Raw genomic sequence first — 13844 nt, forward strand, 5'->3', positions numbered from 1 at the left:
GAGCCAGTCAAAGGGAAGAAACATGCCAATTAAATGGCTAAGAAAGGCTGGAGGAGAGGGTGACCGTGGGAGTGAGGGAGGTGGTCTGATGGAGAGGGTGGGCAAGGGGCTTCCCTTGCCGGGGAAACGGAGTGGGCAGCAAAACCAACTAGTTTCTATAGACTCTTCACGCTACACTGCCCAGCCCTCCACCCGCTTCTCCAGCTCCAGAGAGACTGGCTGAGCGGAGGGAATAAAGAACAGACAGACAGAGCTGCCCACTCCCTTATTAAGAGTCAAAGCAACCTGGGGAGCCCTGCCCTCAATTCTGGCTTGAGGGCACTTGGCATTTGTCGAGGGTGCCCGAGTTGGGGTGGGGGCTAGACCCTTGCTCCGCCTTGACTTCAGCACCGTGACTCTAAGTGGTGCCTAAGCCGGGGTGGTAAGAGTAGGGTTATGCACTGGGCTGCACGTCAAAATCACCAGATGCTCTGCAGAGAAAGATGAGACTTTGGAGAACCTTCAGGGGTTACAGTCTCAGAAACCCAGGGGAGAGCTCCACCCTGTCCTATAAGGTTGCTTCCTGTGGGAATCTGAGTTTGCCTTATGTCACACTTCGTTGATGATCAAACCACTGAGTCTATTCTGATGCTCACAGTCACCCTGCACAGGGTTTCTGAGACGGTAAACCTTCACAGGAGCAGACAGACTCATCTTTCTCCCATGGGGCGGCTGGCGGGCTTGACCTATAGGCCTTGAGGTTAGCAGCCCAGTGTCAACCTAACTTTCATGTGCACCGGGACACCTACATTTCGTGTGACCCACCTGATTGCAGCATGTGCTTTATGGCAGTTGGTCTGGAGCTGAACCCGCAACATGGCTGTATAGGTGTAGGGTCCCTACATGGGTGGGAGGAGCTGAGCTTTGTTCCAAAGAGCAGTGACCAGGGCTCCACAACCTGGTGGCTACCCCATTGGGTGTGGCCCACACACACAGGAGCTGTGTGGCCTTCCTTGGTAGTGGGACCAGCCTGCTGTGCACACATGGATCACCGCCAAGGGGTAAATTCCCTTCGGGGTGTTTTTTCACAATGACTCTCTGGGGTGAGCCAAGTAAGACGATCCCTGGCTCACACAGAAAGAAACCAGAAACGCAATGATGCTGTGTCTTACCAAGTGGCAGAGGCAGGAGCAGTATAGCCAGGCCTCTGGACTCCAGGCCCAGTGCCCTCACACTCACACCACAGAGTCCTTGTGTCCTCATCCTCACAGCAACCCTAATAGGCACGTTCCTGTCGACGGTTTTACCAACGAGGACTCTAGGATGTGAGGGATTTGGCCAAGAGTGACTGATTCGTAAGAGGCAAAGTTTCCATTAGAACCGAGATCTGTTAGACTCCAAGGAGTCTCTGGGCGAATGCCCTGGGCTACAACGGAAAGGTCCCCCAGAAGGACCTCAGAAGAAAGGCCTGATTGAACCTAAAAAAAAAAATCAGTCACTGGACATCCCATGGAGGGCAGTTCTGTTCGGTCACACATATGGAATCGCCATGCGCTGAAACTGACTCCACAGCTGGCTTGGGGTTGGCGCCCACAGGCCAAACCTTTGGCCTTTCTCATGTGCCACCTGCAGCCAGGGAGTCAGGGCCAGCCCTGCCAAACACCGAAGCAATTCCAACTCATGGCCCTGAACTCCAAGAGACAGAGCTTAAGTCCTGGCCCCCACCCTGACTCCTTTACTCTCTGACCCAGAACAGACATGCCCTGTGTTTGAAATGGTGGAGTCCCTGAGTGTCACAAACAGGTAAGCCCTGGACTAGAATTTGAGAGGAAGACAAGTTCAAAACTACCCTGAGGCTGTTTGGAAGACAAGCCTGGAATCAGTGCTTCAGAAAGGTCACACAGCCTCAGGGCCTCAGAGCGGGTTTAGCAAGCCCACCATGAGACAGTGCCTTAAGGCAGTCAGGCAGCACCTACCCAGAGGCGATCAGAACCCGGGATTGGGCGATGGCCAGCCGCTGCAGGTTGGTACGGTTCAAGGTCGCCAGGGCCACCCTTCCGGTCTTGCCATTGGCCCCTGGGGGGCTGGCAGGAGAGCCTGCAGTCGCCCCCACTGGCATGCTGGAGGCTTGTCGCCTGCTTGTCTGGGATGGGGCCGTTTTCAGGGGACCCCGGATGGTGCCTGACCCATCTGGTGGCTTGGCCCCAGGGCCTGGCGGTTGGGGCAACTTCACTGCTCCTGATGGGGGCATGTTCTTGCGGGCTGCTGGAGCCTGCAGGGGCCCAATGCTTCCGTTGACCATGGCCGCCTTAACACTCATCACCAGGACGCACTGCGGACAGGAGCAAGGCGGGGCTGGCGGCGAGGCAGCCGAGCCAGGGCTGGCCGGCCAGGACTGAGCCTTGGGCAAGGTGCCCGTGACCATGGGGTAGATGAGATCGAGGCGCCTCCGGACGCGGCGCTGGCGCTGGGTCTGCCGGTTGATCTGGCCCATGGTGTTGAAGTCAATGACGTAGCTAAAGCCGATGGAGGTGAGGTCGATCCAGGGGTGCTGCTTCTCGTAGGCATGCTGGATGGTGATGCCCACCTCCATGTCGTAGGGCGTCCAGGAGCCATTGTCGTTCTCCCACTCCCACACCACGCCCTTCCCAGGGGCCGATGATGGGTTGTAGTAGTTGCGGCGAACTGGGCGGAGGGTCCCTGAAGAATGAAACAGAGTGGAGGGTCAGAGACAGCATGCGGTGACACTTGCTTGTGTCCCATTAATGGGCAAACAGTTAAGAAGTCCAAAACCAAACACTGCCATCGAGTGAACGCAAAGTGACCCTACAGGACAGGGCAGAGCTGTCCCTGTGAGGTTCTGAGACCATTAATTCTTTACGGGAGTAGAAAGCCCTGGTTTTCTGCCCGAGGAGTGGATGGTGGTTTCGATCGGCTGAGCTTGCAGTTAGCAGCTCAAAGTGTAACCACTGTGCCCGCAGGGCTCCTCAGACGTAGTTATTATAGAAAGAGGCCAGAGTTATTACAGGGGCTTCCTCACAGTGGGGACACATTACCCAGAGCACACAAAAAGCAACCAGCAAAATGGAAGGGAATGAAGCTTATAACCCTTGACTCTTTTTCTCTGACGCACCCCAAACCCAAATTTATAACCATCTCCAACGGGAGCGCATTTCATGGGTGTCAGCATCCAGGCACACGTTGCCCAGCCCTGGGAGGGTGGGGGCGGCCGGGGCGGGTTCCCAGGAGGCTGCCATGTCCACATGTCGGATTAAACTCCATCCATCAAAGTGCTGGGAAAAGACTCTCCTTTCCAGGCCTCTGACCCACCCCCTTCGCCAGCCCAGAGGGAGACACCAAAGAGTGGGGACAGAATCCCATTCAAAGGGGGAAGAAAGCGAACAATGGCTATTCAGGCCTTTGCTGGGGTCGTAACCTGCTCCCCACCCCATCTCCAAGCCCCTTAATGACCCAAAACATCAACATTCAGAGGCTTGGAGGGGAAAGGCGAACAATTCCCTATTCAGCACCAGGTCCTCTGCAGGGGTGTAGGGGGCAGCCAAGAAGGGAAGGGGGAAGGGGGAGGGGAGAGTTCCCTTCATTTCCTTCCTAAGTAGCTGGCCTGCGGCTGCACACTGAGAAACAAAGAGCAAGATTTGGGCTCCAACCATATGATTTGGCAATTGTACCTCAGTTTCCTTCTCTGCAACATCTGGCTCTCACATCCCTACTGCACAGGGTGAAGGTGAGAAGTCAGCACAAAAATGATTATAGGGCCCTGGTGGCATAGTGGTTACACATTGGGTTGCAATCCCATAGGTCAAAGTTCAAAACCAATAGCCTCTCCAAGGGAGAAAGACTTGGCTTCTACTCCCATAAACAGTTACAGTCTTGGAAACCCACCTGTGCAGATCTAGAACTCTATCTCCTAGAGTCGCCATGCGGCAGAATGGACGCCATGGCAGTGAATTTGGTTCATGTGTTTTCTTCTGCCAAGCAGATGAGCCTTTTGAGAAACCCCAAACACCCAAACTCACTGACACTGAGTGGATTCAGACTCATGGGAGCCCTAGGTGGGGTTTGCAAGCCCTTTGTGGAGTTTTATGGGAACAAACCGTCTCATCTTCTGACTGTGGAGCAGCTAGTGGGCTTGAACCTCCAACTTCAGGTTAGCAGTCCTAAGCTTCTCTGACCGGACATTCCCCCAGTTACTAGATCTCTTCTGCTGAAATGCCCTCCTTGGCCATTTGTTTTCCCTATGAAAGGGCTCCTCACTTTCTATGCCATTTGGCATCTGTTTCTTGAAAACAAAACAAAATAAACAAACAAACAAAAAACCCTTAAACCCAAATTCACTGCCAGGAAGCCAATTCCAACTCATAGCAGCCATCGGGGGCAGGGTAGAACTGCCCCGGTGGGTTTCTGAGTCAGTGACTACAGAGGAGAAGAAAGCACATGCTCCTGAGGGCCGGCTGGTGGTTTTGAACTGAAGACCTGTGGTCAGCAGCCCAATGGGGAGCCACTATGCCACCACAGGGCTCCTTCCGATATCTTGAAGGGCTCTCAATCGAGACCTCATCCCGGAAGGGCTCTCCAAATCCAGAGCTTGTTCAGCAGGAGGCTGAACTCGGGAAATCAGGGAGGTGGTTCTCGCTACTCTAGATCGAAGTAGCCCCTTGGAGTCAGAGTCTGTGCACCTCCCACCGGGTGTGGTTGGTTCTGCAACCGAGTGTCCAGAACAGGGGCTAATGGCCATGACCCCAAACTTGGTTGCCATCAAGTCCATGCTTGCTCCTGGTGACGCCATGCGTTACAGAGCAAGCAGGCTCCACGGGGGTTTTCTTGGCTGTAATCTTCCCAGAAGCAGATCGCCAGGCCTTTTCTTCTGTGACATGACGAGGGGGTTCAAACCGTCAACCTTCAGGTGCACTGTCAGGTGCCAAGAAAACCCTAGGGAGCTGTTATCTATCCATCACGCACTGTTCACAGGTCACCATACGTCAGAAATGACCCGACAGCAATTGACAACAAGAATCTTCTTTCTGGAAGCACATCACTCGGCCCTCTTTCGCTGGTGACTCTGGCTGGGTGGGTTCGAATCATCCGCATTAGGTTCGTAGCCGGGCCAAGACCACTTGTGACACCCAGGGACCCGGCGGGCTCCATCCCTGTGATGGATGACGGACTTCCGGCTGTCTGGCACTTATCGAATTATGTCACAGGCTGCTGGGAAGAAGGCAAAGAGGCAGAACTTCCTCAAGTCGCTCCAGGTTGGAATTGGAAGCCAGAAACCAAGCGTGCAAAATGTCTTCAGAGGAGACCCACCCCACCCCACGCAGGGTGCCAACAAAATACTGTGTGAGCAGGAAATGTGACCATATCCTCTTTCTGGTTAAATTCTTCCCCCGAGGTAAGGGCCAGAGTCCCAACCGCCACCACCAACCCCTGTGGCCCCATCACACTTCCTCCTCACAGGCCAACACATTGCCTGGGGGTCTGCCACACAGACGGCCTTCAGTCTGTCACCCTCACCAAGCTGCGTCCATTCTTGACCATGACACAAAGTTGGCCCCTTTTGAGTCTCATCTACCCTTCAGATTTCAGCTCACTCCTTCAAGGACGCCTTGCAGCCGAGGTCTCGTTCTCCCACCTTCCTCTTAACTCTTACTACTGTAGCAAAGATTGAGATCAGGAGCCCCGGTGGCACAATGGGTAAGTGCTCAGCTGTTCACTGAAAGGTTAGCAGGTTGGACCCTCTCGGAGGGTCTCTGGGAGAAAAGCCCAGCGATATACTTCCATAAAGATTCCAGCCAGGAAAACTCTCTCACTCACCACCATTGAGTCGATTCTGACTCACAGCGACTCAAGAGGCCAGGGTAGAACTGGCCCTGGGAGTTTCTGAGACTGTAGCATCTTTATGGGAGTAGAAAGTCCTGCAGAGCAGCTGATGGTTTCAAACTGCCAACCTTGCAGTTAGCAGCCCAGTTTGTAACCACTACATGACCAGGGCTCCTAGAGAACTCTAGAGGAAGCATCCAGACTCTGTCATGTGGGGTGGACATGTCGAGAAGCAACTCGACACTTCACAGCAAATACATAGGGTAGTGAACATCGGCCCCTTCAGCAACTCTCCAAGTTCACTGACATTATTTATGCTCTGCAAGTTCAGCTCCCACCCTTATCTGTCCCAGCATGCTCCCTATCTTCCATCACACCAGTTCACCTGTGTTTGTGAGGCCAATTTCATCATTTCTGTAGCCCTCACTAAACTTTTAGTCCCATGAGAATGCCATCAAGGTTTGTGCTAGTTGCCCTCTTGCCAAGGTCGTGGGGGATCAAGAAGTACCAGAGAAATACATGAAGCAACGAAGGTTTGAAGAACATGGCAAGACAGGGATGGCAAATGGATTAGGATGAAATGAATCGCAATAGGCAAAAGGCGACAGTGCGGGAGGGCGTCAGTGACCGATGAAGAAAAGGGTCAGCAGCTTGGAAGCTTAGAATTGGGATGTGTAACCTTTTTCTCTGCCAAGGGCCATTTGGATATGTATAACATTATTTGAGGTCCGTACTGGTCACACAGGAACTTTCCCCTAATGATACACTCGCATCATGATAAATGGAGAAGAGATGGACGTTGTCCAGGATGTCACCTTGCTTGGAACTACAATCAGTGCGCCCAGAAGAGGCAGCCAAGCGCTCTAACGACACAATGACTGCATTGGGTCAATCCACCGCACGAGACCTCTTTAACATGTTGGAAAACAAGGTGGTTCCTTTGAGGATTAATGTTCTCCTGACTCAAGCCATGGCATCTTCAATCTCCTCATATGCATATGAAAGTCAGCCATTGAATAAGGAAGACCGGAAAAAAAAAAAAAAAGAAGGATGTATGTGAAATATGGTGCTGACGAAGAATACTGACCATACCATGAACAAATCTGTCTTAGAAGACACACAAGCAGAATGCTCCCTAAAGGCAAGGATGGCAAAGCTTCATCTTAACATACTTTGGACATGTTGTCAGGAGAGACCAGTCCCTGGAGAAGGGCATCATCGCTGGTAAAGTAGAGGGGCGGTAAAAACCGGGAAGACCCTCAATAAGATGAATTGACACAGTGGTGCAAAGACGGGGACAACTGTGAGGATGACATAGGACCAGGGGGTGCTTCAGTCTGCTTCCAGGAATCAAAAACCATTTGATGGCACTGAACAAACAGCAATGTGATGGCTGGAATGGCTTCTCTTCGGTGAAGCATGTGATGTTAGTGGGTATGGACGATTTCATGGGTCTTAAACTGCCCAGGGGCCAGGCATTCCCCACCCCCGGCCTGAAGCAAGGACCTGTTGTTAGCAGCTTCAGCCCAGGATGTGAGGGGACACCATAAATGAAGTGCTGCCTGGTCCTGCTGCTCCATCCCCAAAGAGGGTCCCTGAGCAGACTGTTGTGATCACAGGGTTCTCCTTGGTTGACTTTTGGAAGTAAATCAGGAAACCTTGCTTCTCAGCCCATCTGAGTCCGGGAAGCTTCAGTGAAACTTGTTCAGCAACATACACAGATCTGAGCATTCAGGGGCCCACAGGTGGCAGCTGCGAATGAGGTACATTGGGAACCAAACCTGGGTCTCCAGCATGGAAGGTGAGAATCCTGCCACTAAGCCACCATTGCGCAATGCCAGGCTGCAGTGAGTTTAATTTGGAGGCATTGAGGAGCCAGCAAAGTTGGTTAAGCAGAGAAGTAGTGAGAACAGATGAGAAGTAATGAGGATGTTGGGAGTGAAGATGAAAAGGAGGTGACAGGCTGGAGAGGACCTTCTGAGAGGAAATGGGCAAGACCCGACATGGCTGTTCTCAAAGTGAGGTCCAAGGATCACCTGCTTCAGAATCTCCTTGAAGTACGGATCATGCCCCTCTACACCTATGGGTCAGCATCGCAGGGAACAGACTTTAGAATCTGTGTGTGCACACCTGGGCTGTGTACACTGATGGCTGAGCTGCTGGTCCACATGGTCTTTGCATCCGTAGACATCGAGCACCCAATAAGATTCTGGATGGCAGAGTGAGTCAATGAATCCCAAGGCCTTCTCCACAGGGAACGGTAAAATGGTAGTACCATAACAAGACAATCGAGCGTCAAAAGGGAGAGCGACTTTTAGAGGGAAAGTTCTGGAGTTCAGTTCAGCCTGAGAGGAAATGGGATCTGGCCCAGGAGGGGAGTAGAGACAGTAGAAAGATCTCAGAACCAATGTCAGGGTCAAGAGAGATGGCAAGGTGGCATTCTCTTATTATTTTCAGAGACCAACTTGTTTGGAATGAGGTAGGCCTGGACATTTCTAGAATGAGGACCATGAACTAAATGATAGAGGGAATTCCTTCTTGTCTTAAGGCAAAGTGACCCCAAAGTCTCCAGTAATATAGGGAGAAATAGGTTTGTGGGAACAATGAAAAAAATACTGGTTTCTTCTAGCAGTTCAATTAGTTCCTGGGAATTGGGAAGCAGTGCCTTCGAGGCACATCCTGAGGTCTCTGGGGGCAATTCATCCCCATTGGTTCAAGGAAACCCCAGGCACCTCCCTCCCTACCACAAGAACGTTCCATGAGGGCAAAGTCTTGAAGATTGTTAATCCTACAGCTTGTGTGACTTGAGCAGATAGGTGATCCATAGCTGGCTCACAGAATGAAGGAGCCGAGCATGGGGCACCTGATTTTGAAGCTCTGTCATTCACCAGCAGTAAACCTTATGAACCACTTAATCTCTTTCCATTTGTTTCCCTTTTCTTCAAAGCCATCTTATTGGGAGCTCATAAAGATATCATATCATTCCATAGGGCAATCACATTAAGCAGTATTGTACAGTTGCTACCACAATCAGTTTCAAAACATTCTCTTCCTCCTTGAACTCCTTGATATCAGCTCCCCATTATCCCTTTCCCCCACTGCCCACCCCCATCCCCCCAGAATCCTTATTCTACTTGTTATCTCTATAGGTTCATCAATCCTGGGGTTTCATATACTGAAAAACAGAGAAACATAACAAAAATGTGAGGGCTACCCAGAATGACAAAATACATCTAAGATAAACCCCAATATGAAACACAAAACAAAAGCCACAGACAATGTTGCAAACTGGATCAAGCCTAACATCAGAGAGAGGGGATGCCTCTTCTATAAAGTGGGAATGAGCACTGGTTTTCCATAAGGCTGCCTGAACATTCAATATTAGAATGTGTACAATATGCATCTTCAATATTACAACTGTCTTATGATCCTCTTGATACCTAGCCTCTTACACTTGTGTCCACATGGGGTGGGGATGGGTACTGTAGGGGGTTATGGTCAAGGACTCATCGGACTCACTCTCTATCTGACCCTTCTCACTGCATTCAAGACCTATTGTGGTTGTTGGCTGCCATGAAGTTGATTCTGACCCATGGTGACCTCTAGGGACCAAGTAGAACTGCTCCATAGGGTGTGCAAGGTTCTTCTGGAAAGAGATTGCCAGAGCCCATCTCCCAGGGTGCCTCTGAGTAGATTTGAACCATCAACGTATAGACTCATAGTCAAGTGCTTAAGCATTTGCACCATCCAGGAACTCTATGAATGGGGCAAGACTTGCACAGAAATGCTGAGCTGAGCAGAACCTGGCCCTGACACCATGCCAAGTCTTATGATTAGTGTCACCACTAGTGCAGGGCCCAGAGGCTTTCACCTGCTGGTCCACACAAGGGAAGGAAAGAGCAAGGAGAAATCTGCAGGCCCTCTTCACTCCGAGGATAAAAATGAACCCAAACAGCTAAAGGACTGCCTCAAGGTCACAGCGTAGGCTAGTGAGTCCAGAACAAGACTTATCTCCAATTTCCAGCTTGGGCTCTGATGGCGGCAGGGATCAGGTGTATTGGACAATACAGGGGACAGTGACGCTAGAGATGAAGGCTGGTGCAGAAGACCACTGACCAAGGCTTTTGGAAGCGTCCCAAGATCATGTCCTATCTCCTGTCCCTGGCCCATCCTTTCCCTTCTTCCAGTCTCCAGAGTCCTCCCAACAGCCTAGTGGAGACCAGCATAGAATGCAAATGGACCCAATCCCAGAGGAGGCCAGGGGAAGGACAGGCCACAGGACAGACCCAGGCTGAAGGACAGTGTCTACAGGCAGCAGCCCAGCCATCTCCCTGGAGATGAACTGGATGAGGTCAGTAGCCTAGGAGAGTGGAGAACTGGGCAAGCGAGCAGGCAACTTCTAAGGAGACAACGCTTCCATGTCAGGAAGTTCTCCACATAGCAAGGCGACAAAAAGGGAGAGGAATGGCCTCGGGGCAGGGGACTTCCAGCTCTCCTTTGTTTACTGGACATTCTTGGTTCCCAGCTTTGAGTTGTGACTTGGGGTCCGTGGGTAATTTAATTAAGCATTGCCAGCGCTTGGCTGAGGTTGCCTGGGAGCTGGTGGCTTAAAGTTCCTCCCCTGTCATGGCCTCATCAATGAGCTCTACTGAAAGGAGCTGTGTGTATGTGTGTGTTGGTGGAGAAGGGAGCGGGAGCTTATAATTCACGGGGGAAACAGGCCTATTCTCACTAGATTAGCTTCCCCAGCAGACCCAGCATTCCTGGGAAGGCAGCCCAGAGCCTTCAGAGGCCAGCACAGGACCTGGCACAAGGGATTGGGGGGAGGGGGGGGTGCGGGTGTGGAACGGATGGTAAGTATATGCTGAATGACAGGCAGTCAGAAAGAGGGAGTGAAGCCCAACCCTAAGAAAGCTAAGAATGCACCCAGGGTCTCCCCCGAAGAGATGAGAATGTAACAAAACACCCCAGAGCTGGTTCCCTGCCTCTGTTCTAAAATCTGAGGAGTCCCACCCAGCCCGAGAGTACATTGGTGACTGACCCCCCGGGCCATGCCCAGCCAGCCTGCTTCTCAGGTGTGAGGGACTAGGCTTGGGGAAAGTCCTTCGGCCCAATGTTCTCTAGAACTTCCCTTGTGCCTAAAGGGTCACCCTGCATGCTATGGTCCTTTCTAGGTATCATGACCCTGGGTTCAAAAAGTTACTGTCAAGTTGATCCTGAGCCCCGGCCTCACCATGTATATCAGAGCTATTATTCCAGAGAGTTTTTAACGGCCGGTGTTTTGGAATTCACCAGGCTTTTCTTCTGGGGCACCTCGGAGTGGACTTGAACCTTCAACCATTAGAGTAGCAGCTGAGAACCTAACTGTTTGTACCACTCTCTGACCCTTCTGGGTACCCCATGCCAAACCCAAATTAAACTTCAACCTTCCCAGACAGTGGTGAGAGACTGGGGCCTTTATGTCACCAGGGTGGTTCTCCATATGCTGCAGCGCTTGAGTCTGAAATAGAAAAGCTAACACCTGCTGGTCTATTTTGAGCAGGCCTGGAATTCCCTGTCAGGTGTCTGAACTGCTCATCTCCATGGTCCCACCTCCTCACCTCAGCTTCCTTGCTTACACACACAGGCACAGCACACGTGTTCTGGCTCGCTCCTTCACACACACACACACACACACACACACACACACCCTCCCCCAATCTGACCGCCTCCACCCTCACCTCCAACCTCAATCCAAATTGCACAATGACATTCCCTCCCTCTGCCACACTTAATCCTTTTTCTCAATCTCCCCACATTCTTCCTTCCTCCCTCCTCCTGCCCAGTCTCCCTCAGCCCAACCCCCTCTCTCCCCCACCAAGGTTTAAGCCCCTCCAGATGCTAACACTTGGGGAAGCCTTTTCCCTGAAAGCCTTTACTCCAGCCGCCCAGTGTCTGAACAAGGTCCTTGGCAGAGAGGTTGCTGGGAGTGATGACTAAAGGATAGAGACCAAGGGTGAAAAACGTCCCTTTCCCATGACAATCCCAATTAGCACACAGGATGTGGAGGCTGGGGGAGAGGTTGAGTCTCAAACAGCTGTTCTCTGACCCTCTCTGAGACTCCCCCCACCCCCTCATGGCCTCTACTCCCTCCCCATCACACCTGCTTCTCCAGGCTCCTGGTGATACTCTGCCTCCGCAGGAAGCCCAGACAGAATTCTAGAAGCCTCCCCCACCCTTACTCACTGAAGAGATTTCTGGAGTGTCTAGGACACATGTCCTAAGTTGTCAATGAAAGCTGGCTGCACTGGCCCAAACTAAGTAATGCTGCTGTGTCCTGCTCCCCCCTCCAGGGGCCCCCACCCTGCAAGGCTCCCTTCTGCCCCGTGATCTGGAAAGGTTGGTCAGCTGAGAGGCAGGGCCGTGGTGGCCACCGTGGGTAACCTGATTCTCATAAAAAGAAAGACAGCCTAGCAGCAGATTTCTGGGCGGACGGTTTGTTTTCCCTCAGAGGCCATGGTTTCAAGAGGCAGCCCCCGCCCCGAGGACAGTTTCTCCTAAGGAATCCGCCTCCTGCTCCGGGACAAAGGGAGCGGCTTTCCCGGCTGGCATTCCCCAGTCCCCTCCCTCCTCTTTCTCTCTCCATCTGCTCCGGCCTGTTGCTTCAGTGCTCTGAGCGCTCCCGCAGCCGCACTGATGCCAGAGCATCCAGGATATTCCACCCCTGGAATCCCGGGAACGCCACCTCTCCTCCTGGGGAGGCCCAGGCGCTTCCCCTGCTAGTCTATAGCGAGAGCCTCCAGGGGTTCCCCTTTCTTTCTCCCCCACAATATGAAACGGAGAGGCAGAGGCAGTCCGGGGCGTATTTGACAGGCCGGAGACAGTAAGGGGTCAGCTCTGGGTGCGGGACGTGCGCCTTTGAGAGGGCTGGGCTGGCTTGGTGCGCTGGGTGGTCCCCAAACGTCTACACCACCGTAGGGCTCCAAGCCGGCAAGCGCCGTAAAGGGGGCGTGGAAGGAGCTTCTTAGGAACTAGAATGAGCATTGCTACTACGAGCTAACGCGTTTATTTGGGGGAGGGGGCGGTCTAAGAAGATCCTGGGGAGCCATGCGCCCTCCCACCCGCTCTTGGAAACCCCACTGCAGCGGGGTGCCGCCCGGGCGGCCGGCCAGCCGCAGGGCTGGAAATCTGGGCCCAGGAGGGTAGTGGGCGCCGAGGGGGCCGGGGCCACAGCTCACCCGTGTCCTGGCGGAACTGGTTCATGGACTGCAGGTCGATGATGTAGGGCGCCAGGCGGCTGTCCACCTGGCCCAGCACCACGCTGCCCCCGGCGCGGGGGCCGGTGCGCACCACCGCCTCGATGTGGTGGCTCACGGCCGACCCAATCCCAGAGGAGGCCAGGGGAAGGACAGGCCACAGGACAGACCCAGGCTGAAGGACAGTGTCTACAGGCAGCAGCCCAGCCATCTCCCTGGAGATGAACTGGATGAGGTCAGTAGCCTAGGAGAGTGGAGAACTGGGCAAGCGAGCAGGCAACTTCTAAGGAGACAACGCTTCCATGTCAGGAAGTTCTCCACATAGCAAGGCGACAAAAAGGGAGAGGAATGGCCTCGGGGCAGGGGACTTCCAGCTCTCCTTTGTTTACTGGACATTCTTGGTTCCCAGCTTTGAGTTGTGACTTGGGGTCCGTGGGTAATTTAATTAAGCATTGCCAGCGCTTGGCTGAGGTTGCCTGGGAGCTGGTGGCTTAAAGTTCCTCCCCTGTCATGGCCTCATCAATGAGCTCTACTGAAAGGAGCTGTGTGTATGTGTGTGTTGGTGGAGAAGGGAGCGGGAGCTTATAATTCACGGGGGAAACAGGCCTATTCTCACTAGATTAGCTTCCCCAGCAGACCCAGCATTCCTGGGAAGGCAGCCCAGAGCCTTCAGAGGCCAGCACAGGACCTGGCACAAGGGATTGGGGGGAGGGGGGGGTGCGGGTGTGGAACGGATGGTAAGTATATGCTGAATGACAGGCAGTCAGAAAGAGGGAGTGAAGCCCAACCCTA

The 13844-nt window shown here is 52.9% G+C and overlaps 1 protein-coding gene across 1 annotated transcript in view; it reads right to left on the reverse strand.

Annotated features, from left to right (window-relative positions):
- DTX4 (deltex E3 ubiquitin ligase 4) overlaps positions 1-13120 on the reverse strand; it is a 41793-nt gene extending 28673 nt beyond the window's left edge. Inside the window, exons 1-2 of the mRNA XM_004714997.2 lie at positions 13035-13120; positions 1956-2679 (exon numbers count right to left, since the gene is read on the reverse strand). Coding sequence (XP_004715054.1) covers positions 1956-2679; positions 13035-13059 — 749 coding nt within the window. The 5' untranslated portion in view covers positions 13060-13120. The remainder of the gene's footprint in view (positions 1-1955; positions 2680-13034) is intronic.
- Positions 13121-13844: the final 724 nt, after the last annotated feature.

Source organism: Echinops telfairi, unplaced genomic scaffold (assembly GCF_000313985.2).
Source record: "Echinops telfairi isolate 266 unplaced genomic scaffold, ASM31398v2 ScPeMD7_7416;HRSCAF=8454, whole genome shotgun sequence".
In the NCBI taxonomy this organism is placed as follows: Eukaryota; Metazoa; Chordata; class Mammalia; order Afrosoricida; family Tenrecidae; genus Echinops; species Echinops telfairi.